At 47.6% G+C, this 26,241-nt stretch overlaps 1 protein-coding gene across 2 annotated transcripts in view; it reads left to right on the forward strand.

Moving 5' to 3' along the window:
- IQSEC2 (IQ motif and Sec7 domain ArfGEF 2) overlaps window positions 1-25,919 on the forward strand; it is a 110,299-nt gene extending 84,380 nt beyond the window's left edge. The window contains exons 3-15 of one of the 2 annotated variants that reach the window (XM_004713128.4): window positions 6,191-6,452; window positions 7,264-7,665; window positions 10,085-10,980; window positions 12,345-12,506; window positions 12,964-13,086; window positions 14,365-14,531; window positions 16,836-16,975; window positions 17,972-18,097; window positions 19,960-20,059; window positions 20,623-20,784; window positions 22,345-22,518; window positions 23,039-23,088; window positions 23,680-25,919. In XM_004713128.4, the coding sequence (XP_004713185.1) occupies window positions 6,191-6,452; window positions 7,264-7,665; window positions 10,085-10,980; window positions 12,345-12,506; window positions 12,964-13,086; window positions 14,365-14,531; window positions 16,836-16,975; window positions 17,972-18,097; window positions 19,960-20,059; window positions 20,623-20,784; window positions 22,345-22,518; window positions 23,039-23,088; window positions 23,680-24,645 (3,730 nt within the window). In that variant the 3' untranslated portion in view covers window positions 24,646-25,919. The remainder of the gene's footprint in view (window positions 1-6,190; window positions 6,453-7,263; window positions 7,666-10,084; window positions 10,981-12,344; window positions 12,507-12,963; window positions 13,087-14,364; window positions 14,532-16,835; window positions 16,976-17,971; window positions 18,098-19,959; window positions 20,060-20,622; window positions 20,785-22,344; window positions 22,519-23,038; window positions 23,089-23,679) is intronic. The other variant, XM_045288328.1, reaches the window with a different exon arrangement.
- Window positions 25,920-26,241: the final 322 nt, after the last annotated feature.

Genomic DNA, 26,241 nt, shown 5'->3' on the forward strand with positions numbered 1-26,241 from the left:
TCAGATATGTCGGAGGCACTTTTGTTTGAATCTTGGCTCCACCCCCGCTGAGTTCTTTTTCTGTATCGTCATTTCTACATATTATCTTCTAGGGGAGAAAACCCAGACCCTGAAGAGTTGCTATACTTAGCCAATTACTCAATAAATTATAATGATTATTTTTAGGACTGAAAAGAGGCAGAGCCAGGTTTGTGTGCTCCCCAAACCTATGTCTGTCCCATTCTACCATCCAGTCAGGCCCTCAGAGAAGTTCTTTTTTCTCTGTTAGTCCCTGTGTCGGATCAGGCTAGGCTCAAGTTTGGAATCTCTGAGGCACTGGGGTTGGGGAGCAAAAAACAGCCTGCAGAAGAACTGTTGGATGAAAGAGAGGTAGTTAGTGATCCCTCCTGTTGAGTGTAGTCTTTTCTTTACCAAAGTGCTTCCCCTTAGAGCCCAAAGCCCCTGGCTCTGTCTAGATGCATTGACTTCCTCATCTTGTTTTCTTAACTCTCATTTCTACTCCCTCTCTTCCACCTTAAGTTGTCATGGGGATATTCCTCAGCACCCCCAGCTTCCTCTTGCCCTCATCTTATGGTTTCCATGGAAATAGCCCCCATTCATTTCCATGGCAACTTCATCCTGATCCCATCCCCTGCTGGCTGCCTGGCTCCAGGCAGTACCAATAAAGGGAAGAAGGTAGAGAAGACCTCCCATGAGCAGCAGCATCCCTGGAGGGTCAGTGCCTCCACCAAGCACAGGAAGGTCAGCTCCAAATCCTTATGGAATTTAGTGTCCCACTTCTCCCCACCATAGAGTCTTGGCTCATAAGGTTCTCTTGATCCCCATCGCTACTAGTTCCTTCCTAGGCAAAATGTAGCTCCAAAGCTTTCTCCCACAGAAAGGCTTCAATGCAGTAGGAGAACTGGAACAGGTCTGTTCTTTCCTTTTCTAATCCCCAAATCTAACGCTTCCCCTTGAGCCTTTTTTTCTTCATATGTGAAATAAAAATCAAAATTCTTCCCCTACATTTATCACATAGATTACTCATAAATTGGTGAACATGCCTGCCACAGATAAGGTGTGCAGTAAGTGTGAGTTTATATTTTATTCTGCTCAGTCACTCCCAAGCAAGAGGGATCTTTCTGCTGAGCATCCCCAGCACTTCTTCTGTTCCTCAGCTATGTCCTGTGGCTGTTTGTTTAAAATGCTTTATTTCCTCTCTGCAGAGGATGCTCTCCAATGTCCCTCACAGAATTAGCCCAAAAGATAGCAGTTGTGGATGCAAGGCTGTGCATGTTGGTTTTCAAGGAATCTCTGTGAGTGTGCGTGTCTCTGTGTGTGTGAATACACGTGCATATGTGCACATGTCTGCATATATTCATATCTGTGTTCATGTGTTTGCTTCTATGTTTGCTGGACTTTAGATGTGTCTGTCTTTTTGTACCCATGTGTATGTGCTTTGTTCCTGACTTGGAGGAGCCCAGAGAGGGGAGGGGTCTTCCATTGCCTTTATGAAGCCTAGGAATCCAAAAGGGGGATTGCATTTGCTTAAGCCCTGCACAGATGAGAAACTAAGGTGCAGAAAGGTGAAGTTATGTACCTAGAACCATGCAGGTAAATAGCAGTCAGGACCTGAATGAAGCCCTGCCCAGCTTTTTACTCTATCGTGTGTTCTGTGTGTGTGTGTGTGTGTGTGTGCGTGTGTATGAAAGAAAGACAAAGAGAGGGTAAGAGATTTCCCAAATGACTTACATGGCCTCCAGTGCATTCCTTGGGGAATTCCCTACCTCAGGTCCTGTTTCTTCAGTAGTGTGCATGGTGTCAGGAGCAACCCCCTCAAGCACTCTCCTCTTTGTCAGGGCCCATACTGGAAGGTTGTGTTGACAGCCTAGATTTCCTTTGCAACCAAAAAGGAAGTGCACTTTCAAGGAGGGGAGTTTCCAAAGAGTGGATACCTGGGGGTAGCACAGAGCCAATGGTGGGAAGAGTCAAGATGTTCACATCCCGCTTTTCTCACTCGTTATGTAACCTTAAGCAAATGACCATCACTTCTCAGAGCCTCAGTGTCCTCATCTATAAAATGGGGCAAACAGTCCCGCCTCAGTAAGTTGTGTGGATTCAAAGAGCTAATAAATATGCCTGCCCTTGGGATGAGGAGCCTTTGTGACACAGTGGGTTAAGCATTGGGCTGCAAACCAAAAGGTCAGCAGCTTGAACCCACCAAGAACTCTGTAGGAGAAAGATGAGGCAGTCTGGTTCCATAAAGATTTACAGTTTCAGAAACCTTACACAGCAATTCTACTCTGTCCTTTAGAGATACTATGAGATAGAATCAACTGAATAGCACTGGGTTTGGCTTAGTTTTTAGTTTTATGGATGGAGACGGCCTATGAGCCAGCCTGTGTGGAGGTGGGCAGGTGGGCATAGAAGATCATACCTGAGGTGAATGTTGATGAACAAACTGATGCTATGAGCCAGGTTGGATAATAGGGAAGAGGGTATGAAGGGGGCTTGCAAAAAGTTGGTGGGAAAAAATGTCATTTTTGAAAATTCCATTTTTTCATGAACTTTTTGAAGCCTCTTCATATATAAGGCTAGGATCAGGCCATGGTGAAGAAGTTGTTGGTTATTCTATGGATGGTGGTTCCTATGAAACCTAAATGAGATCATATGCCTCCTCTGCTTCTCTAAGTAAGAGTAAAAGGCAAAGTCTTTATTGTGGGCTCCATGATTTGGTCCTCAGTGTCTTGCTTATTCTTCTCCTGCTACACTGACCTCGTTGCTGGTCCTCACATATGCCAGGTAGCATTCCACCCTTTGTTGGGATTGCTCTTGCCTCAGCCCCACAGCTCACTCACTCACTTCCATGAGGGCTCTGCTTCTGTGCCATTTTTTTTTCTCAGAAAGACCTTCCCTGGAATCTAAAATAAGACTTTCTATAAATCTGCTTTATTTTCCTTCCTAGCACCTAGCCTACAAAATATATAAACAAACAAACTCATTGCCATTTGATCAAGTCCACCTCATGAAGACCCTGTCAGACAAAGTAGAACTTCGTATGGTTTCTGAGGCTGTAAATCTTTATGGACACAGACTGTCTCATCTTTCCACTAGAGTAACTACTGGGTTCAAACTGACAACCTTTCGGTTAGCAGCCCAATACTTTAACCCATTGTGCAACTAGGGATCCTTACCTAAATTATATCTCCATTTGTTTGTTATAGTATGCTTTCCCTACTAGAATGTCACTTTTGTGAGGGAGCATATCTTGTGTATCCTGTTCACTGTTATATTTTCCGCACCCAGCACTACACCAGAAGGCAGTGGAAATTCAGTGGTAGCTAGACCGAGAGGACCTAGGTTCAATTCCCAGCCAACGCACTTCATGCCAGTCGTTACCTGTCTTGTCAGTGGAAGCTTCTATGTTGCTATGAGACCAAACAGGTTTTAGTAGAGCTTCCAGACAAAGATAGACTAGGAAGAAAGGCCTGACTATCTATTTCTAAAAAGCAGCCCATGGGATCACAATGGTCCAATTCCATTGTTCACAGGGACTTCACTACTGCGGGGGTGGGGGTGGGGTACTTAGCAACAGTTAATAACAACAGCAACACTGTGCCTGGCACATAAAGCATACTCAATTCTTTGTCAAGTGCATAATGCGGAACCATGGAAAAGTTTTAAGTGAAATGATCAGATCTGTCCTTTTTGAAAGTTTTCTTGCTGCAGTACAGAAAATAGATGGGAAGAGGAGCTTGGAGGCTATGGTAAATATTCAGGTGAGCGTAGTATTAGAGCAGCCACCAGAGCTCATTCATCCATTACTTCACTGCAGAAGCCTTTATTGAGCACCTGATCCGTGCCAGGCATGTGCTCTCTACTATGGAGGAGATAGCAAGTTCTCTTCCTATACTGGGCTTCCGGAAGTCACAAACACAAATAGCTGTCATGCTTTGCCAAAGCTAACCTGCGCCATGAAAAGGATAAACATGTGCTGTGTGATGTGTAGAAGCTCTGAATAGGATCAGCAGTACTTTCTGGCCGGAGGCAAGATTCAAGAGGGCCTCTTAGTGCTAGCATATGGCCAAGACCTTAGTAGAACCAGGACATGGGGGACGTCTCAGATTGCAGATGGTAGATATGGCAGACATTGCATTTCAGGTGGAAGGTTTGAGTGAAGTTTTGGAGGTGGAAGGCAGAGAATATCTCAGAGAAGCAAGAGCTGAGCCAGACCGGCAGCCCTCTGTGCAGTATGGGTTGTTTAAGAGCGTGGATTCTGGGTTCAGACTGCCTGGATTTGACTCTGACTTCATCACTAACAGCTGTGTGACCATAGATAGATGGTAGCTCACCTCGGAGGTTTGGTTTCTTTGTGTGTCAAATGAAGAAAAATTAAGAGTACCCACCCCATAGAATTGGTTCAAGAGTAAACTAGTTATTAAATGTGAAGTGATAAAAATGGTGCCTGAACAATATTAAGTGCCCTGTAAGTATGAACTATTGTATTTTGGAGAAAATTCAAATGCCAGAATAAGGAACTTGGCCTATCTCTAATAGCAATGGGCGCTATGGATGATTCATGAATATAGTTGTGTTTGGGAGGTTTGTGGGTGGGACCCTGCAGTCCTCAAAGGAAGGAGAGGTGCATTTTTGATGCCTGGGGTAGGCTGGGCTACATCTATCCCCTGGAGGGTGATGTCAGGCTCCCTGAGGCTCGGGAGAGGAGAGGAGGTGAGCTGGAGGGCAGTCCCCCAATCTATTTGTGCACTGCTTCTTGGCAGTGCCACAAACTAGCACTTGGGAGAATGAAGAGTAAGCAGTGATGGGAGTTGCCACCAGAGTGCGTGCAGTCTCCCCACCAAACCCAGCCACCCACCTCACCGACATCAGGTAGTTCCTGCAGTGCTCATCTGCAAGGCTGGCAGGCCTGCTGCAGTGCAAACTCCTACATTGGCAGGGGACTGCTCCCCACACCTACGCCAGCTTGCCTCTACCCTGCACGCTGACCTCTGCAAAGTAGGACTGGGGGTAGCCCCTTAACCCTCTCACCAGCCAAGCTGTGCCTACAAAACCAGTCTCTCTCTGGAACCTAGCCACACCTATCCCTGCCCCCCACCAATCCCCTCCATGCCTCACCTGCGTATTCCTCCCTTCCTGACCCCTCCCTGTTTTCTCACCTTGCCTGGCTCAGCTCAGGGCGCCTGGGCTCTGTCGCCACCTGGGTTCCTTGGCAGCCTGGTTGCCATGGCACCATGGGAACAGGTTCCGGGAGGAACAACAGCTCTGAGTTGACGGGCAAGACCTGGTGCCCAGTTCCTGCTACTCCTGAGCATCAAGGCCCCTGCCTCACTTCCTCCGCTGAACAGAGGAAGCCATGAGGAGAAAAAGGAAGCTGCCCCGCAGGGCAGCTCTTTACCTGTGAGAATGCTGGATGGGGAGGCACCTTCTGCAGTCACAGAGCCAACGCCCCCACAGCCAGGGAATTCTGGGAACTAGCCAGACCTGGAGTCCAGGGAGTTGAGGTCAGGGGTGGAGCTACAGTGGGGTCGGGCGGGGTAGGGCTGGGTGGGGGAGGGTGGGAGAGCCTGGATGCGCAGGATGTAGGAATGGCTCTCTGGCACTTGGGGATAGTGTTGGGAGGGAAACCACAGCACACTGTTTCCCAGGACAGTGAGAGGATGGAACTGTGAGGAGAGGAGGTCCGGGGGTGGAGCTATAAGGGAACGGATATGTCAAAAGAAGGCAGGATTGAGGATAGAGCTATTAGGAGACAAAATTATTAGAAAAAGGAGCTTGAGGGAGTAAGAGGAAACTGGTCTGGGGATAAGGCTATGAGGGAAAGTGGCCACGAGAGGTAAGTAGGACTGGGGACAAGACAGTGAGAAGATAGAGCCTGGAGGGAAAAGAGTCCAATTTAAGAGGATCACGTTATAAGGGAAGCAGCCTGTGAGAGGGGAAGAAGGGTTTGAGAATGGAGCTATGACGGGACAAGACTGAAAACTGGGCTGGGAAGGCAAATGTGAGGGTAGTGAGGAGATAACTGGAGGGACCCAACTCCTCTCTAGGCTTTAAGTGTTGGGGTTCCCATACTCATGAGAAAGTCTGGGTGGATGAGACTGAGGAGTGAGGCATTGCTCACTCCCTCTTAGTCTGGCCCAGCAGGCCCCTCTGCTATTCCCATATCCTGGCTCATCTTATCTCATCCCCACAGTGTGGAGGGTGATACCCCAGGCAGTGACCTGAGCACAGCGGTTGATAGTCCTGGGAGTCAGCCCCCTTACCGACTGAGCCAACTGCCCCCCACCAGCAGCCACATGGGTGGGCCCCCTGTTGGAGTGGGCCTTCCCTGGGCTCAGCGGGCACGCCTCCAGCCAGCCAGTGTTGCCCTGAGGAAGCAAGAAGAGGAGGAGATAAAGCGCTCCAAGGCCCTATCGGACAGCTATGAACTCTCCGCAGACCTGCAGGACAAGAAGGTGCTGGGCGTGGGGGTGGGGATGTAAGAGAGAGCCGTGGGACAACATTGGGATGGGGTGTTTCAAGATGGTATCAGGGTAGGCCAGGGAGACTGGACTTGGAGAAGACATCCTTTGAGGGCTCAATAACTTATTCAGCACACATCCATGGAGTTTTGTATTCACTCAGCAAACATTGATTGCCAGCACTGGAGATATAAAGATGAGACCTGGACCCTGTCCTAGACCCAGTCTAACGGAGGAATCACAGACATTTGAGTTGACAAATTCAGAACACTGTGATACAATATATTGAGTTTTTTAAAGGGACACAATACCATGTGTAGAGAAGAAGAAAAAAAAAAAGACCCAAGCCCCCAAACTGAAGGACATATACCAAAATGTTAATTGTGGCTATGCCTACATAGTGGGACTTTAAAGGAGTCCATCTTGTCTCCCTCCCTTCCTTTGTTTACTTCTTCCTTCCTTCCTTTTCTTTCTTTCCTCTCACCTTCTCTCCTTGCTCTCCCTTTTTCTCCATCTTTTGCCTTCCCTTTATCCTTCTTGCTCTCAATTTATTTCTTCCTTCTGTTCCTTTTTGGTCTCTCTGGGGTTTTCTTATTTCTTTTAAAATAAGGAACATGTACATGCTGCAATTTTTTAAAAAAAGGCAACAGTGACAAGTGCGATCTCTGATTAAAGGTAACCCATAGCATTGTGAGAGCACAGCCAGGCACATCCAGGCACTGTTAGCAGTAACTTGTGGGACCATGCTGGGGAATGAGGCTACAGTGCAGTTCTGACCTTGTTGCCCTTGACCCTTCCCTGACAGGTGGAAATGCTGGAGAGGAAGTATGGGGGCTCCTTCCTGAGTCGCAGAGCTGCCCGGACCATCCAGACAGCCTTCCGCCAGTACCGCATGAACAAGAATTTTGAGCGATTACGCAGCTCAGCTTCCGAGAGCCGCATGTCCCGCCGCATCATCCTTTCTAACATGCGTATGCAATTCTCTTTTGAGGAATACGAGAAGGCACAGAACCCTGCGTACTTTGAGGGCAAGCCTGCCTCGCTGGACGAGGGTGCCATGGCTGGTGCCCGGAGCCACCGGCTTGAGCGAGGCCTCTCGTACGGAGGGTCCTGTGGTGGGGGCATTGATGGCGGTGGAAGCTCTGTCACTACATCTGGAGAATTTTCTAATGACATCACCGAACTGGAAGACTCCTTCTCCAAACAGGTCAGGACCCCTGAAACGGGCCTTTCTTCCCCATACCCGGGCTGTAGCTCCGCCTTGTTTACGCATACTTCAAGCTGAAAGAAGTTGCATGACAAGCATTTAATAAAAACAAATAAATAGCTACAATTTGAGTGGGGACTGTGAACATCATGAGAAGAAATGGCAAGACACAAAGGTGGCTAAAAGAATCTTAATTAGAAATCTAGGTGTGCAGAACAAATAAGAAAATAAAAGCTCTCACTGTTTGGAACTTGATTCACTTCAAATGGAGACTTAACTAATGATAATGGGCTCCTCATATGTGCTGGGTGCTGGGTCTGCCTCCTAACAAATCTGCAAGACAAGAATTATTGCCCCTAGCTTATCGAGGAAGAGACTGGTGATCTGAGGCTCTGAAAAGTTAAATGACTTTTCGAAACTGGATCGTTTTATTTGATATCATAACTCTAAGCCAGGGGTCCTCAAACTATGGCCCGCGGACCACATGCGGCCCGCCGAGGACATTTATCTGGCCCGCTGGATGTTTTTGCCGCTGCTGCCTGTCCTGCTTAGACGCCGACTCGTCCAGTGTGCATAGGAATTTGTTCATAGTTTTTTTTAAACTACAGTCCGGCCCTCCAATGGTCGGAGGGACAGTGAAATAGCCCCCTGTTTAAAAAGTTTGAGGACCCCTGCTCTAGGCTCTGTGCTAGGAACTGTGAGGGGGACAGATGAGCTGGCCATGGTCCCTGTTCTCAAGAATCTCCCTATATAGTAGGAAGTGTACATATTACTGTCCCTGAATCAGTATGCATTCAGAGCCCCAGGAAAGGATCATAAACAGTACAGTTGGAACCCAGAGAAGAGAGAGGACATTTTCTTCTGCGGGTGATACAAGCGGCTGCAAAATACAACATTGGTGCTGGGTCTTACCAGGTCCATACGATTTAGCAAGTTTGTGGTAGTTGAGAGGACATTACTCACATAGGCATTGCACGGACAAAAGCATGGAAGCATGGGAACAGGCAGTGATGGTGGTGGGAGGCCATTCTAGAGTTGGAGTTTCAGGCATACCCTGAATCCCACTTTTGCCATTTCCCAGCCGTGTGGCTGTGAACAAACTGGTTAACCTCACTGGAACATAGTCCATAAACTGACATAAAACCTTCTTAGTAGAACTGTTTCTGAAGACTCAATTCAAGACTCGGTAATACAAATGAAAGGATCTAGAATATGGCAGCTACTAAGTTCGAGTTAGTTTCCTTTTTTAAAGCCAATGAGGTGTTTGGTGGAAGCTGTTGAATGATGCTTTATGAGGAAAGCAATCACTGTGCTCTGACTTCTGTGATCTGGCCCAGCCATCAGCCTGGGCATACTTCACGGAAACAAGTGAAGGCAATGACAGTGGAAGGAAGGACAGAAGTATTGCAGAGAAGATTTATATAATTCATCCTTTCTTTCATAAAATAGTCATTGAATTGAACACCTGCTATGTCAAGCAATGTGTTGAGCTGTGCTAAAAAGAGAGAAAACAGGTCTGGGACCCAGCCCTCATGGAGGAAAATGGAGGCAATCACAGCCTGGTGGGGGACAGAGGAACAAATCTGTTCCCATCTCTCCATGCTATCCAAGTCTGGTGGGGGAGTGTGTTAGTTATCTATTGATGCATAACAAATTACTTCAGAATTAACTAATTTAAGACCGAGCTTAAACAAGTGTTATTATCTTCAAGCTCAGTCACTTGGCTGAGAAGCATCAGTTCTTCACCTCTCCACAGAACCCTACCTCCATACCCTCACCTCCATCCTCAGCAAGTGGTCAGAGAGAGAGCACAAGTAAGTGGGGGCACACAAGACAAGAAGCTGCATCTTTTACAACCTAATATCTGAAGCGTTATAGGCCACACAGATCAATGCTAGTAAAATGGGGCATACAAGGATGAGAAAACCAGGAGATGGAGGTCTTTGAGGCCCATTATAGAGGCAAGATAACATAGGGAGGCAGTTACCATACATGGTCCATTTTCTCAAGGTTAAGTAGTCTAGATTTCCTGAAAGAGAACCAGACAGAATTCTGGGTACCCAGAGGAAGTTGAGATTTTGGTTTACCCTGAAGCATGACAGAGGTAGCAATGTGGATCGAATTAGAAAGGAGGTAGCCTCTGACTTGGGTCTACATGGACACGAAGGAAAATTGATGTATCTGAGAAGGTAACTTGTGGGCATTAGTCCCAGCTCATGTGAGCTCACAATGGCTCTCTGGGAGTTATGCTACAGACATCAGGGAATCTGGTTGGTGGGGGGAGGGGAGTACCTTTTTTTGGCCAACCCACCAAGAAAATCTTTCCTTCTTCCTTCCGTCCCTCCTTCATTACCCACTTCCACTACCCTACCGTACTTCCCTTTGTCTTTCCTTACTTTCCCTCCCTCCTCTTCCACAGGTGAAATCTCTGGCTGAATCCATTGATGAAGCCTTGAACTGCCATCCTTCAGGGTCCATGTCTGAAGAACCAGGGTCAGCACAACTGGAAAAGCGGGAGTCAAAGGAACAGCAGGAAGACAGCTCAGCCACGTCTTTCAGTGATCTTCCTCTCTATTTGGATGACCCTGTCCCCCCACCATCCCCTGAGCGACTGCCTAGTGCAGAGCCCCCAACCCAGGGCCGGCCTGAGTTCTGGGCACCAGCCCCTCTCCCTCCAGTTCCTCCACCAGTGCCACCAGGGACCCGGGAAGATGGTGGCCGTGAGGAAGGCACTCGCAGGGGTCCTGGGTGCTTGGAGTGCCGTGATTTCCGACTTCGGGCTGCCCACCTTCCCCTGCTTACCATTGAGCCTCCTAGCGACAGCTCCGTGGACCTGAGTGACCGCTCAGATCGCGGCTCTGTCCATCGCCAGCTGGTGTACGAGGCTGATGGCTGCAGCCCCCATGGGACCCTGAAGCACAAGGGGCCACCAGGCAGGGCCCCAATCCCACACCGACACTACCCAGCCCCTGAGGGTCCAGCCCCAGCCCCTCCAGGGCCCCTGCCACCAGCCCCCAACAGTGGCACTGGGCCTAGTGGTGTGCCTGGGGGTCGGAGGTTGGGGAAGTGTGAGGCAGCAGGCGAGAACTCTGATGGTGGAGATAACGAGAGCCTTGAGAGCTCCAGCAATTCCAATGAGACCATCAACTGTAGCTCTGGCTCCTCTTCTCGGGACAGCCTTCGGGAGCCGCCAGCCACTGGCCTCTGCAAGCAGACTTACCAGCGGGAGACGAGACACAGCTGGGACTCACCAGCCTTCAACAACGATGTAGTACAGAGACGGCACTACAGAATTGGCCTCAACCTCTTCAATAAGTATGTGGTCTCCATTCTAGCCTCCTTACTCTTTTCTACCCGCTCGCAGGCACTTTGGCCCCTGAGACTGAACTCCAAGGAGTGGTCCTGGTTTTGCCATTCTCTCTCTTCATAGAATGACATTTCTTCCCAGCTGTTCAGAGCAGAGGCTTAGCAGCAGTGTGGCAGAGTAGAATCCCTCCTCCCTGTCCCGTCTCAGAGCATCTAGGTTCTAGCCTTAGTACTGCCACTGCCCGGCTATGGGCTCTTCTTGAGCAGGGTGTTCTCATACTTATTCCTTCTCCTTAAGCTAGATTTTAAATTTTGTCTGCCCACCTCCCCTTTTTAGTGGGGAGTCAATATGGGGTAGAAAGAGCCGTAGTCTGGGAAACAGAGAACCTGAATCTCTTACCTGATTTTGGTCAGACTCACTATGCAATCCTGGACAAGGTATGTTCCTTCTCGGGGCTTCAGTTTCCTACCTGCCAAATAACAGGGTATGTACCATAGGGCTTCAAAAAGGTCAAGGAGAATGTTCATTCTCTTTTCATTGCATTTTTTAGGAACTTTTTGAAGCCCGCTCACATATTTGAGGTGTTCGGGGTGGGGTGGAGTGATGGACTACTGTGACTAAGGTTTTTCTAGGTGCTGGGTACTGAGAAATGGGACAGAAGTATGATACTTGATTGGGAAATAATTAGAAAACAGTGCCTTACATTCTGAGACACTACTAAATACTATCACCATATTGAATTCTCATAATTATTTGACAAGGTAGGTAGTAATGTTTTATAGATAAGGAAAATGACTCGTGAAGAAGTACAATCATACATAATGGATCTGCGACACCTGTAGCACCAAAAATCCCGTCCAAATTCTGGCTTTTGTAGAGTTTTAAGGTTCTGTGGCTCTAAAAATGAGAACTAGTACCTGAGAGACCCAGATTTTTGCTAGTGGCGAACCTCTTGTCTATGTAAAGATTGACAGGCTGAGTGATACCTGCCTAGGTGGGACATGGGATATGGCTAAAGGTAGCGTCTTCATTTTTTCCCTACTCCTGAGGTCCTGTGACTTGGAGAGAAGGCCACATTAAAGGTCTTGGCATAGAGCAGGTTCTCATTAAATATTAGTTTTCTTTTCATTGTGCTATAGTTCCGGTGGAGGAGGGAGCTGGCTTGAAAATACCTTGAAATTTTGAAGTTCCATGAAATGAGCAAGTGACTTCTCTCCATGGTCCCCAGTTTTCTTGTTTGTAACATGAGGGATTCAACCAAATCCCCTGCTTCTCTGAGGCAGTGATTAGACCCAAATGAAGTTCAATAAATGGGACAGAGGGCACATCTCCAGGAAGACAGTTGTCTCATCTACCTCCCTTCTTTCTGCAGGAAGCCCGAAAAGGGTATCCAGTATCTGATTGAGCGAGGCTTCCTGTCCGACACACCAGTGGGCGTGGCTCACTTCATCCTGGAACGGAAAGGCCTAAGCCGGCAGATGATAGGGGAATTCCTAGGAAACCGACAGAAGCAGTTCAACAGAGACGTGTTAGAGTGAGGACCTTAGGATGGGCCCGGGATTCTTGGAAAAGGAGAGCAGGAGGGAGGGAGCGGGAAGCCTGTCCGTTTTTGCTCAGATAAACTTTAAAAACAGGATGAAGACACTTTCCTGCTCTCAAAGGATTAGCCCTAATCTCTCTGGGCCAGAAAGTCTTCTTTGTGGCATTGAGCAAAGCGTATGTGGACTGTGGCGTGCTTTGGGCCTCAATTTTCCCATCTCTGCCTTGGGTGGGCTTCTTGGAAGGACCTTTTATAATCAAATGTCCTTCTTGGAGTTTCTGAAGTGGATTCCGTTTCAAACGTTCCCTCTTCATTATACATTTGTTTGGACCATGAGTCTATATTTTAGAAGTCTATCAGTGGTGGTGTCTGTCCGTTCAAGCAAACCAGGTGGGTCAGAGATTTTCCGCAGAGGAGTTGAAAGTGACCCACTCCCTTCTTTACTCCTCAGCTGTGTGGTGGATGAGATGGACTTCTCCTCGATGGATCTGGATGATGCACTCCGGAAGTTCCAATCCCACATTCGAGTTCAGGGTGAAGCCCAGAAAGTGGAGCGCCTCATTGAAGCCTTCAGGTGTGCCTACTCCCCGACTGCGGAAGCGGCCCCTCCTTACTTTGAGGGAAGGCCGGGTAGTATATATTTATGAGGTTACCTCAGAGTTTCCTCTCCATAAAACAGAAATTATAAATCCTATCTTGCAAGGAAGTTGTGAAGCTTAGTGTCTGGAACATGGGCATTCAATAACTGACAACAGCTAACATGCACTGAGCACTTGCTGTGTATCAGGTGTTGAACTAGGCAGTTAACATGATTATTTCACGGAATACTCACAACAGTGTTATGAGTTAGATGCTTCTATTATTCCTATTTTGCAGATGAGGAATGTGAAGTTTAGAAAAGTCCAATAACTTGCCCAGCACCATTCAGTGAGTAAGTGGTGGAACCAGGATTTGAATTCCAAGTCTGGCTAAATCCATGAGTTTAACCACTATAAAACCAAAGCTCAAATCCATTTCTGTTGCATCAATTCCAACTCATAGCAGCCTTGTATCGTGTTTCCAAGCCTACAAATCATTACAGGGGCAGATAGTTTCAGCTTTCTCCTACAGAGCAGCTGGTAGGTATGAGCTACGGACCTTGCACCTTGCAGTCCAATGCTTACTCTACTATAAATGTCTTAGGAGTCAGACAGATCTGGGTATAGATCTTGGCCTCTGCCACTTTTGAGTATTTAGAAGAGAAACAGAAGAGTTGATGAGAATGTGTTTTTCTGTACAATCAGAAGGATCTGGGCTTCCATCCTGGCTTCACCATTTTTCACCAGCTCTACTACCTTGAGCAAGTTATCGCACCACTTTGAGCCTCATTCACTTCATCTGTAAAATGGGGCTGCTAATAGCTACACTATGGAGCCCTGGTGGTGCTGTTGGGTAAGTATTGGTCTGCTAAGCACGAAGTCCACAGTTCAACCCCACCAACCACTCCTCAGGAGAAAGATGAGGTTATTTGCTACCATAAAGATTTACAGCTTCAGAAACCCTATAATAAGGTTGCTCTGGGTTGGAATCAACTTGATGGCAGTGAGTTTAGGATGTTTTTGTGTTTGCTTGTTGAACTGTGATTAGTTTACATGAGACAGTGTATCTAAAGCCACTGACAAAGGTTCATAAAAGACAGAGATTGTGATTTTTATTTGCTAATGTTAGGAGAAATTACTAAGAGAACAAATTGATCCAAAGGACTAGGAAGTATTTCTTGCAGGAAAGGGCTAGTATTACCACAGTGAGAGGATGGTACATATGTGAAGATTGCTGGTGCCTGAGCCTGACCTTGGCTCCTTCTGCCTTACAGCCAGCGGTACTGTGTGTGTAACCCAGCCCTCGTGCGCCAGTTCCGGAATCCAGACACCATCTTCATCCTTGCTTTTGCCATCATTCTCCTCAATACCGATATGTACAGTCCCAGCGTCAAGGCTGAACGCAAGATGAAACTAGATGACTTCATCAAGAATCTGAGAGGTGACCAGACCCCCCTATCAGCTTTTCCTGTCCTGAGAAGGGATGGTGGGGGTGGGGGAAATTCTGGATATTGCATTGTCTCCCTGGAAATCAACCTGTGATGTTTCACTTTCTGCCAAGACTGGGTGGTCCCCGGATATTAGTTTTTCTTCATTCAAATATTCCTTTGCTGTTTACTCATTCATGTACTGAATATTTACTGAGTATCTACTGTATACCAAGCTTTTCTAGGTCCTGGGGCCACAGCAGTGAGCCTGATAGATGAAAGCTTTGGATTCTAACAGAGCTTACACTATTTCACTCAGTCATTCACTCATCTGTCTATTCATTCACTCCCTCTTTTCCTCTCGTTTTTATTTATGCCAATAGACTCATTTAATTACATGAGGTACCTTTTTCTCCATTCATGAATGCATGCACCCCTTTGTTCATTCAGTCAACTGACAAGCCAGTCAACACTTACCAAGTGCCTAGTGTACGCTAGACTCTATGATGAATGCTGGGGACAAAGGAGGGGAGTCAGTCTGCCATAGTCCCTGCCCTGAGAGAATTTCCTGTTGTGGGAAAGACTGTACCTAGACAACTAACAAGACAGAAAGTGCACAGTGATGTTAGAGAGGCCCAAAGTTCAGTCTGAGCTCAAAGAAGGGAAAACCCGGAAGGGAGCAGCATATGGAAGGCAGGGAGTGTGTGGAAGAATAAGAAAAGGTCCAGAGTAGGAAATGTAAAGTTGTTTAAGGCATAATTGAGATGGAGGCCAGTTGGAGCCAATATATGATGGCCTTGAATTTCAAATAAAAAATATCATTTTATCCTTTTTCTTGGTTTATTGAATTGATGTCTCTCCCCAAAGAGCAGCCAAGCAGCCTAATAGATCTGGCACAGATGTTAAGATTAGTTGAATAGAAATGAAAGAGGAAATAGAGTTGAAAGGGAAAGACGATGACAAATTTGGTAAAAATGCAATGAGCACTTCTCCAAAGAGGAGGCGTGGTATTTCCATAGGAGAAAACTGCCCCAGTAGAAGGTTTAAAAAGTAGAATTGAGTGTGTTTTACTCAGTAGACAATCAAGAGCGGAAAAGGATGGTAAACTTTGGGAGTGGGAAGTGAGATAAATCAGAGGCTATCTGGAATCTTGCCATTGTTCACTCATTCATATACTTTCTCTACAGTATATGTATGTGTGTGTGTGTGTATATACATATACATATACATATATATATATATATATATATATATACTTAGATATGTGTGTGCTAGTCACCTCCCACCAAGTATTAAAAGGATATCGTGCTTGGTAAAGGAGAGGGGCAGTGAAAAAGAGGAAGACCCTTAACAAGCTGGACTGACACAGTGGCTGCAACAAAGGGCTCAAAACATAAGAACATTTGTGAGGCTGGCGCAGGACCAGGCAGGGTTTCATTCTGTTGTGCATACATAGGATCGCTATGAGTCAGAACTAACTCTGTGGCATCTAACAGCAATAATTATGAAATCACTAACCAAGCAAACAAAAGTAGTATATGCTAATTTCAGAAAATTTCAAAATACAGAAATTTTCTTTTAATCACCCCAAATTGGTTAATATTGGTACATATTTTCTAGTCTTTTCTTTCATTTTGTTTATGCAGTTTATTATGCTACTCTTATCACTCAACTTACCCCAAGAATTTCTCATGCCATTGAAATCTTTTTGTACATTTCAAGTTCTAATAGTTGTTTATTATTTTATTAATTGGATACACTCATCTATATTTTACAATAGTAAAATATTCTGCTATTGTTAGAGCTTAACTATTCTATTGTTAGAGTTTAGAGTTTTTCAAGTTTCCATATTGTAAATGACACTTAGTGAACATCCCTGTACGTAGCCCTTTGTGTATATTTCTGATTAATTCTGATTAGGGCAGATTTCTAGAAGAGAAATCACTAGGTAGCAACATGTAGGCTCTGGCCTAAATTACCTTTCAAAATAATACATGCTGACTTACCTGCATTCTTAATAACATTAGATACTATAATTTAAAATTATTTTGCTAATTATAAGTGTAAAAAATATTATGTGATCCTTTTGCTCACAGTGTATCCTGAGTTTAGACAAAATCCCCACCCCAGGTAAAAAGCAATTGGCTGTTTTGCTGAAGGCACATTGTCTAGCCCTTGTCCTGAATGAATTTAGGGAACCTACCTCTTCCAATCCTGACCATTATCATGGGCCATGTCTGGGGCGGGGGCGGTGTGGAAAACCCCTCCACTCACTCAGTATCTTTATGTGTTATATCTCTGTTATTCCCCCAACCTAGGGGTTGACAATGGTGAAGACATCCCCCGAGATCTCCTTGTGGGCATCTACCAGCGCATCCAGGGGCGTGAACTGCGGACCAATGATGACCATGTATCCCAGGTGCAGGCCGTGGAGCGCATGATTGTGGGCAAGAAACCAGTAAGTACTTTAGGAGACTGCTGTGGGGGTAGGTTTCTGGTCTCCCTCTGCCATTGCTTAGAAAGTCACTATACCTCTCTAAGTCCTGGGTTCCCCTTACTTGCCAAATAGAGTGGATGATGCTGTATACCCCGGAGGTTGTCATGCAGTTTGAAAGCCCCTCTATGTGAATGCATTTAGCACATTCTATTGCAAGGTATATAGTTGGTACAATATAAATACTAGCATCGTTCCTACTGCTGGTTTTGCCTGCCCATCCCAAGTGAAGAACCAAGTTGGTAACAAAAGCTCAGCAATCTAGTCAGTGAACATTTCCAGATGCTTTTCTACTGAGCCTGGCATTTCACTGGGCACCAAAGACACAAATGTGAATAAGACGTGTAATCTGTCCTTGGGAGCATGCACAGATCAGTGAGATTTTCAGACTAAAACACACTAAAAAATACCTCTACCTTGTAGTCTCATAGCAACCTTATGAGACAGAATAGAACTGCTCCTTTGGGTTTCTGAGACTGTAACTCTTTACAGGAACTGATAGCTTCATCTTTCTCCCTTGGAGCCACTGGTACACATGAACTGCCAACCTTGTAGACAGTAGCCTAATACTTAACCCACTGTGCCTTCACTATGAATCGGAATCAACTCAGTGGCAGTGGGTTTGACTCTCTTCGTCCAGTTGGGGGAGCACAAAAGAAGGAGAGGTCGTTTCTAGCATGAGGAAATTGGAAAACACTTCGGGGAAGAGAGAATATTAGGAGGGGATTTTGAAGGAAGGCTACAGTGGAGCTGGCCAAGAAAGGTATTCTAGACAAAGGGACACAGGGACAAAGGCAAGGTAGCAGAAACACTTAGACCTTAGTAGCTTATATCCTGTTGTCAGAGTGACAATGATATGTATCAAGGATAAACCTCCTTCTGCTGTTGAACGTTAAGGATCTGAAGACTTGAAACTGGTGGGCTGGCCTTCCTGACACTTATTTTTTCACGCCTATCTAGGTCCTGTCTCTCCCTCACCGTCGACTGGTTTGCTGCTGCCAGCTCTATGAGGTGCCAGATCCAAACCGTCCTCAGAGACTAGGGTTGCATCAGCGAGAGGTCTTCCTCTTCAATGATCTTCTTGTGGTATGAACATTGTCAGGGAGGAGATGGAAGGAAGACGATCAGCTTGGGCCCTGGGTCTGGTGTGAACCATATTAACATTGGGCAGAGGCATAGTGGGTGAGGTTCTCTAGCATGGGATCTATGGGATCTGGTGTAGGTCTTCTCTAATCCTCCTCTTCTTCAAAGATCCATTTGGAGGTAGTGACAGTAGACTGGGTGGGGTGGGGTGTGTGTGACAGACTTAAAATGTAATAAGTGGTAGGAAATGTCCCTATCTACCTCAGTGTCCCAAAGGATTGGGTAGAGGGAGGGCAATCTGTGACCCTGAGTTCAGTCTAAAACTTTTGGGTCATTGGGATGTTTGAATCAGTCTTACAACAGAGCTCATCACCAGGCCAGATAGTCCTCTCTTTGGGGTAGGATTCTTAAGACTCGGGGGCTGGAAGGAAATTTCTGAGTCTCCTGGGTAACTTATTACCCAGGGCAAGAACTAGCCTCCTAGATGGTCCCTGTGTTTATATGATTGCAGGGACAGAAAGTGGCCTGCCTCCAAGGTTTCCTTGTCAGACAGCTCTGACTACTAGAATATGCCTCTGAGTTTCTTCTAAACATCTTCACTCAACACTGGGTATCATAGAGAACAAGTGTTTTTCCTTCTGCTGTGAAACAAATCTTCCGGGATTTAAGAAGACCCTCTTAGTCTCCTCTCCTTCAAAACAAGGCTTGACATTTGACTCAACCTTGACACTATTGATATCAGAGATAATTCTTTGTTGTTGGGGGCTGTGCATTATAGGAGGTTTAACAACATCCTCATCGCCTCCTACTAGATGCCAGTAGTACCCCTACTAAGCCAAAAATGTCTTCAGGCATTGCTAAATGCCCACCTGTGGGGATGGGGAGGATCACCCCCAGTTGAAACCCACTACTTTTAATAGGCATATTCAAAGCCTCAAATTTTTCCTGCTGTGAAGTGGGTCTAATTCGTACCTAATAAGGTTGTCATGAGGATCAATTAGATGTTGGATATGGAATGGTCTAACTGTGAGGAGTTCCTGGCATACATAGGTGTTCAGTGAATGTGTACATATCTACTATATATATATATATATTTAATATCTACCATATATTGGCAGCTGTTGTGAACCCAGCTCTGTGCTAGACACTGAGACACTGAGTACACAGAGGTGAAACAGACATAATCTTGTACTCAAGGACCTCATAATCCAAAGTACATTAAAAATATTTTATATAACTATGTACTGTAACAATCCTGAAATCAAATACCTTTACCTTTAAGAATTATTTGCAGACTATTTGTAGACTATGCTAATTGAGTCCTGAGTACCCAAGTACTTGGGTTTTTTGAGGGTAAGACCAGGCTTTCAGCAGAGATAGTCATTAAGTGCCAGGCCCAGTAGGGATGGATGAGAATGCCTTAGCATTCCCAGTCCAGCAGGGAGCAATCATGTCTCAGAGGAGTGTCATAACACCTAACAAGTGAAAGGTGCTAAACCAATTCTCTGGAAACTCAGAGAAGGGAAGATTAAAAACAAAACAAAACAAAACAAAAAACCCAAACCATTTCTGTGTGGGGTGTTAAGAAAGGCTTCTTTGGATGGAGCAGCACTCAATTAATTCTTGCAAAAAAATCTTAAATGACTGTTGTACATCATCTTTACATAAAGAACTTGCCTTTTTCTCCCATATTCTCCATTCTGCTCCTCAAGTTTCAATTCTACCCAATTTGGGGGGCGGGTGTATTCTGGTATATACATCTGTTACTGGGGATGGGAAGAGAGGGAGGATACTGGAAATAGGTGCCATGTGGAAATTTCCCATCCCAAATCCTACCTTTTGTCTTTTCCCCATCCTTGCTAAAGGTCACCAAAATTTTCCAGAAGAAGAAGATCTTGGTGACATACAGCTTCCGTCAGTCCTTTCCCCTCGTGGAAATGCACATGCAGCTCTTCCAGAATTCATGTGAGTCCCTTCTTGAATCGCAGCCACCAGAGTCTATGCTATGACTCCCATGCTCATCCTTCCTCCATACTAGCCTTTCATGGCTGCTTCTTCCAGCCAATTAGCTATTTATATCAGCCTTCTGGTTTTGGAATACTTTTTCCCTGGGCTAAGGTCTCCAAGGAGTCCCTGAGTGACACAAATGGTTAAGCACTGGGCTACGAATCTACCAGCCTCACCTCAAAAGAATGCTTGAACATTGGCTGGAGAATGCTGTGCCTTGGAGCCCTGAGCCAGGAGCAGGGTGACACTCTCGGCAGCAGACACAATATGATTAGAGGCAGAGGTGTTCGGGACAGAGTTTTTAGAGAATAGCAGGGTTCACTTTGTCTTTCTGTAGAGAGAAACAGGAAGGACTATAATACCAGGAGTTTGGGGGCTTCAGGAATAAAGGGTAGTCATTGAAGATTCTTGAGATTCAGGATGAGAGTTAAATATTAGAAACATCATTTCACTTAGGAGCCACCTTGCTTCAATCCAGACAGAGGTGTCCAACCTACCCTGCTACTTCCCTTTCCCCACAGATTATCAGTTTGGGATCAAGTTGCTGTCCGCAGTACCTGGTGGGGAGCGAAAAGTCCTCATCATTTTCAATGCCCCCAGCCTCCAAGACCGGCTACGCTTTACATCTGACCTACGAGAGTCCATTGCAGAGGTGCAGGAAATGGAGAAATACCGTGTAGAGTGTGAGTAGCCCAGCCACACCTCTTGTCTCCTTTCCTAATACACTGCCCTTCACAAACCAGGCATCCTGTCCTCGGAGAATCTCAGGATTGAGAGTTAACTTATCCAACCTTCCTACACTCATTCTAGGAACCCTTTAGCCTCAGCTTGAATACGTTCAGTGACAAGGGGTTTATTACTTTCCGACCTCATATTATTATTTCAAGCCCTAATTATGAGCTTCTTTTGAAAGACATCAGGGAGAAGAATCAGGGTACTGGAGTATGCTGCTTATGTTCTGGATAAACTGGGGTGAGCTGTTTGACCCTCTGAGCCTTAGGTTTCACATACATGAAACTGTGAGAGTGAAATCTCCTTCTTAAAATAGTAGAGATCAAATCAGATGAGGTAGATGAAGTATTTTAATATACATGAGGTGCTCAACAAATACTCTCCTCCCCACTCTTCCTTCTGTTCTCCCCACATATTCACTCCTGAGCCAAGTCCAAGTGACTATCCTCCCAGCCTTCAGGGTCTCCATCAAGTCATTCTGATCAGACATATGGGAACAGAGTGATTACATCTCCGTCCTTCCAATGCCCTCCAAGTTTTCTCTTCTCCAGGCTAAGCAGTCCTAGGTCCTTATTACAGTTAAGTCGCATGATGTTAAGGAGAAAGAGGCAGGCAGCCACAAAGAAACAGATAGAAGGACTGGGTAGCTCCTACTCCCCCGCAAGGTAGGGGGAAATTTCAGTTCACTAAAGACCCTGGGGAAAGTCTGAGAAAGGGACAGGACGAATACACCAAGAGGAGGGGAGGGCACTAGACAAAAGTATACTTGACCTCTGAGTATAGGGAGGGCCAGGGAGCACAGGCTCCAGCTTCAAGGAGCCCGGCTCCTAGAGTGTCAGCCCCACTATTTCCAGCTGTATGCCCCTGGGCAAAGCTCTATGATTTCTCTGATTCTCCGTTTCTTCCTCCCAAAATTGTGGATGATAATGCTTCCCTCAGAATTGTTGTGAGGCTTGAGAGAGAACGAAGTATGGTGTATAGCATCCAGTCTACTGCCAGCACATAATAAAGGATTCAATTCATGTCAATTTCCTGCTCTGGTTCTTCCAGGAATCTCTCTGCTCTGAAGCAAGGTCTAGAGAACTGAAGGAGGTCCGGAAAGCTTTGCCCCTTTGCAAAAGACGGCCAGGGCTTCCCTGCCCCTCCAGCGAACTGTCTTCTGGGAAGCTTGTTGTCAAAGGGCAAGGGTGGTTTGGGAAACAATATTGAGAAAGGGCAGAAATGAGGAGGGATAAAGGAAGGGGAAAGGAAGAGGAAGAGCAAGGATGGAAGGAGGTGAGGGCAAACTGAGCAAGAGGAGATGGTACGAGATAGGTGGGCCACTGAGACAGCCTCCGAGATAAAGCTGAGGCCCGAGGGAAAACACATACTGCCTGGTCAGGGCGCAAAACAGGAGGCCTGAGTGACAGAAGGAGGGAGAAGTAAGTCTGCTCTGAAGGGCTGAGGTCCGTTAGGTGGGGTCTCAATCTTGTTCCTGACCTTTGCTTTCTGTCTTCCCCACTGCCACCCAGCGGAGCTGGAGAAGCAGAAAGGTATGATGCGGCCTAATGCCTCCCAGCCTGGAGGGGCCAAAGACTCAGTGAATGGGACACTGGCCCGAAGTAGCCTGGAGGACACTTATGGGGCAGGCGATGGGCTCAAACGGGGTGCACTCAGCAGTTCCCTGAGAGACCTCTCTGACGCAGGTAAGTTTTCGGAACCCCTGTCCTAGCTGGGGAGATGTGGGACCAGGTGTCTTCTTTGCCTTCTGTCACTGACCACTAGCCTTCCTGAAACTTGCCACACATGCGCACATGCACACACACACACACACACACAAGCACATACCCTACCTTCATCCAGAGCCCTGAGTCTATGCCACAGGGGGCCTGGTAGCCAGGTCAGAACAGGAGGAGCCCAGGGTTTGGGTCAGGGAGTGTGAAGTGGGGCCACAGTCTAGTTCCTATCTCACTTACTCCCCTGTTCCTCCTCATTTTCTTCTTCTATCTCTCCTGTACCACCTCTCCTCCTCCTCCTCCATCTTTTTCTCCTCTATCTCCTCCTTCATCGCTCTTCCTCCCCATCTCCCCCTCTTCAATGGGGGAAAGGGATAATGGGGTGTCTGTCCCCGGGAGGGGCCCAGGCCTGGTGCCCAGTTCTGGAGCCCAGCAGGGTGGGGAGGGAGGGTTGCCGCTCTGACGCTGGGCTCCTTGCTTGTGGGTGCAGGGAAGCGGGGGCGGCGTAACAGCGTGGGATCGCTGGACAGCACCATCGAAGTAAGTGCCAGCTCTTGCCCCACTCTTCCTCTGCATGAGCCCTTCCCTGGCCATGGAACCCCAGAGGAGGAGGGGATCTGTTGCTGCCCGCCTTCCATATGGGGAACCGTGTGGCTGCCTCTCCCAGCCAATCATTCTCTCCATCTGTCCTCAACTCTGTCTGTCCTCACTCTGCCTGTCTCTCAGTCTGTCTTCCACTCTCCCATGCCCCCTCTCAACCCCAGGGCAGACTCTGTGTAGTGATGCCCTTGGAGTTGGGCCATAAGAAAGCTTTTACCTCCAAGTCTTGCTCTCTGATTCTGAGCAAGCCATTCTGCTTCTCTGGACCTAACCTTTTCCCTGCCTGCAAAATGGGGGTAATAAAGAGATAATACTAACTTTTCCTCTCCCAGCTGAAGCTCAGATGAGATAGTGAATGTGACAACAGAGCTTTGTAAGCTGGGAAGCCCCATGTGCAAATGCAGGACTATTATTATTATTACTTGGGAGTTCTGTCTCCCTAGCTCCAGCCCTCAGGGATAGGGGTGGAGTTTAGGGTTGGGGGTTTAGGACATCTAGACTGGCCTGACTTCCTCCCCTCCCCCCTTCCAGGGGTCTGTTATTAGCAGTCCACGCCCTCACCAGAGGATGCCACCTCCGCCCCCACCCCAGCCGCCAGAGGAGTACAAGAGCCAGAGGCCGGTCTCCAACTCCTCATCCTTCCTGGGCTCTCTATTTGGAAGCAAGCGGGGAAAGGGGCCTTTCCAGATGCCACCACCGCCAACAGGCCAGGCCTCTGCCTCCTCTTCATCTGCTTCTTCCACCCACCACCACCACCACCACCACCACCACGGTCACAGCCATGGTGGCCTGGGGGTGCTGCCTGATGGGCAGTCTAAGCTCCAGGCCCTGCATGCCCAGTACTGCCAAGGACCAGGCCCTGCCCCACCACCTTACCTCCCACCTCAGCAGCCCCCTCTACCCCCACCTCCTCAGCAGCCCCCACCCCTACCCCAACTGGGCTCCATTCCACCACCTCCCGCCTCAGCCCCACCTGTGGGGCCACATCGCCATTTCCATGCACATGGTCCAGTCCCAGGCCCCCAGCACTATACTTTGGGCCGGCCAGGCAGGGCTCCTAGACGGGGGGCTGGAGGACACCCTCAGTTTGCTCCACATGGCCGCCACCCACTGCACCAGCCCACATCCCCATTGCCCCTGTACAGTCCTGCCCCCCAGCACCCTCCAGCCCACAAACAGGGCCCAAAGCACTTCATCTTCAGTCACCATCCGCAGATGATGCCAGCAGCAGGAGCAGCTGGGGGTCCTGGATCCCGGCCACCAGGAAGCTCCTATTCCCACGCCCATCACCCTCAGTCACCATTGTCACCACATTCACCCATTCCACCCCACCCCTCCTACCCGCCCCTGCCCCCACCCTCACCCCACACCCCACACTCACCCCTGCCACCCACCTCACCCCATGGCCCTCTGCACGCCTCTGGGCCCCCTGGCACAGTCAACCCACCCAGTGCAAACCCCAAGGCCAAGCCAAGCCGGATCAGCACCGTGGTCTGATGAATAGATATAGTGAGCTGGGACCCAGGAAGGTCTGGGGAAACCATTGCAGAGGGGCCGCGTACCCTCTCTGCTTTCTCGGTTTTAAAAAGTATATATACACATAGAAATGTCCTCTTGCCCTCTTCTTCCCTGCCCTGGGGCCCCTCCTCTGACCCTTTCAGTATGTTTTTTTCTAGATTTGAGGACCCCTGACACTTGAAGCCTGAACTCAGGGCTATCTAGCTCTGGGAAGTGGTGAGGACCTTTCAGAGCTCCTCATCCTCTTTTCCTCTCTTTTTTCCCCCATTTTTCTCTGGAGGTCTGGCTGAGAGGCCTCAGACCTCCAGGCCAACATGAGCTTCCTTTCAGCTCTACCTGGTAGAGAACGGTGAGCTTCCAGAACTGTAGAGGTAAAGGTTTCCCCAGGGTTCCCCTGGGCATGTAGGCTTAGGAGAGAGCTCTTTGGAGTAATGGCCAAACCTCAGTGGACTTGGCACTCTCCCTGACCTCAAGAGCTGGCCACACACCTCCATGTGTCTTTCTGCCTGCTAGAGGACATAGACTATGAGTGCACTGCTGGATGGGACTCTGCTTATGCTGGGCCCCAATTGGGGCAGTGCATTCTTTTTGGAGCCAGCCTATGACCTCTCTCCAGTAGGCCCCAGCCCAGCCCTCTTCAGCTTCAAGACCTTGCCTTTCCCTGTAGTGTTCTTATCCTAATCCACATCCAGGCAGGTTTTGGGGGGCCCAGGTCCGGGATGAGAAGGGCACTGCCCTCCCTCACCCATGTTGCATGCCCCCCATTCCCTTACACTTACCCCACCTACAACTGAAGACAATGCACTTTACAGATACCACCCACATACACCCAGCTGGGGGGCAGGGTACTTACCAACAGCCCTGGGGAGAGAGGCTCCCAGAATTCCATGATGAGTCCAAAATGTCCTTATTGAAGCAGACATCAAAACTATCAGAGCAGGGGCTGGGAGTCAAGATGCCTGAGTCCTGCTGTTCATCAAAATCTCCGCGGCCTCTCCAGCCCTGTTTATTTATTATAAATATATTTTTACAAACCCCAGCTCCTCTTCTTACCCTGCACATCCAGCCCCCTTTCTCAGCCCCTGCCTAGCTCTTCCCTCTTGGCTATATGAAGGGCCAGAGACCTCAGGCCCTGGGGACAAGGGAGGATGGCAGTGGGAGGGAATGTACGGAGCCGGGCTTCGGGCATTGTCTTTTTTCCTCCTTGTATATAAGAATGTATATTTGATGCCTCATAAAAGACCTTGTGCTTACCTCCCGCCTCTGTCTCCTACTTATGCTCCCCCTCCCCCCACTGTGGAGCCCCAGGAGAAAGAGGCCTTAGCCCAGGGAGGTAATGTGCTAATGATAGGAGTTCAGGGAATTCCATGGGCAAGATGTTTGGATTGGTTAGGAGGTAGGGATGAGGGATTTTTTTCCTATCTCATTTCATAACCTGCATGACATAGTGGGCTATAGTGTTGACTCAGTTCAATTGCTGAATTTTTCACACCTCCCTTGGCACATGCTCTCTTTGAGTCTCAAGTTTATTCAGCCTAAAACTGGGGGTAAAAAGCCTTTGGCACATAGATTTTT

Source organism: Echinops telfairi, unplaced genomic scaffold, assembly GCF_000313985.2.
Source record: "Echinops telfairi isolate 266 unplaced genomic scaffold, ASM31398v2 ScPeMD7_19;HRSCAF=73, whole genome shotgun sequence".
Taxonomy (NCBI): domain Eukaryota; kingdom Metazoa; phylum Chordata; class Mammalia; order Afrosoricida; family Tenrecidae; genus Echinops; species Echinops telfairi.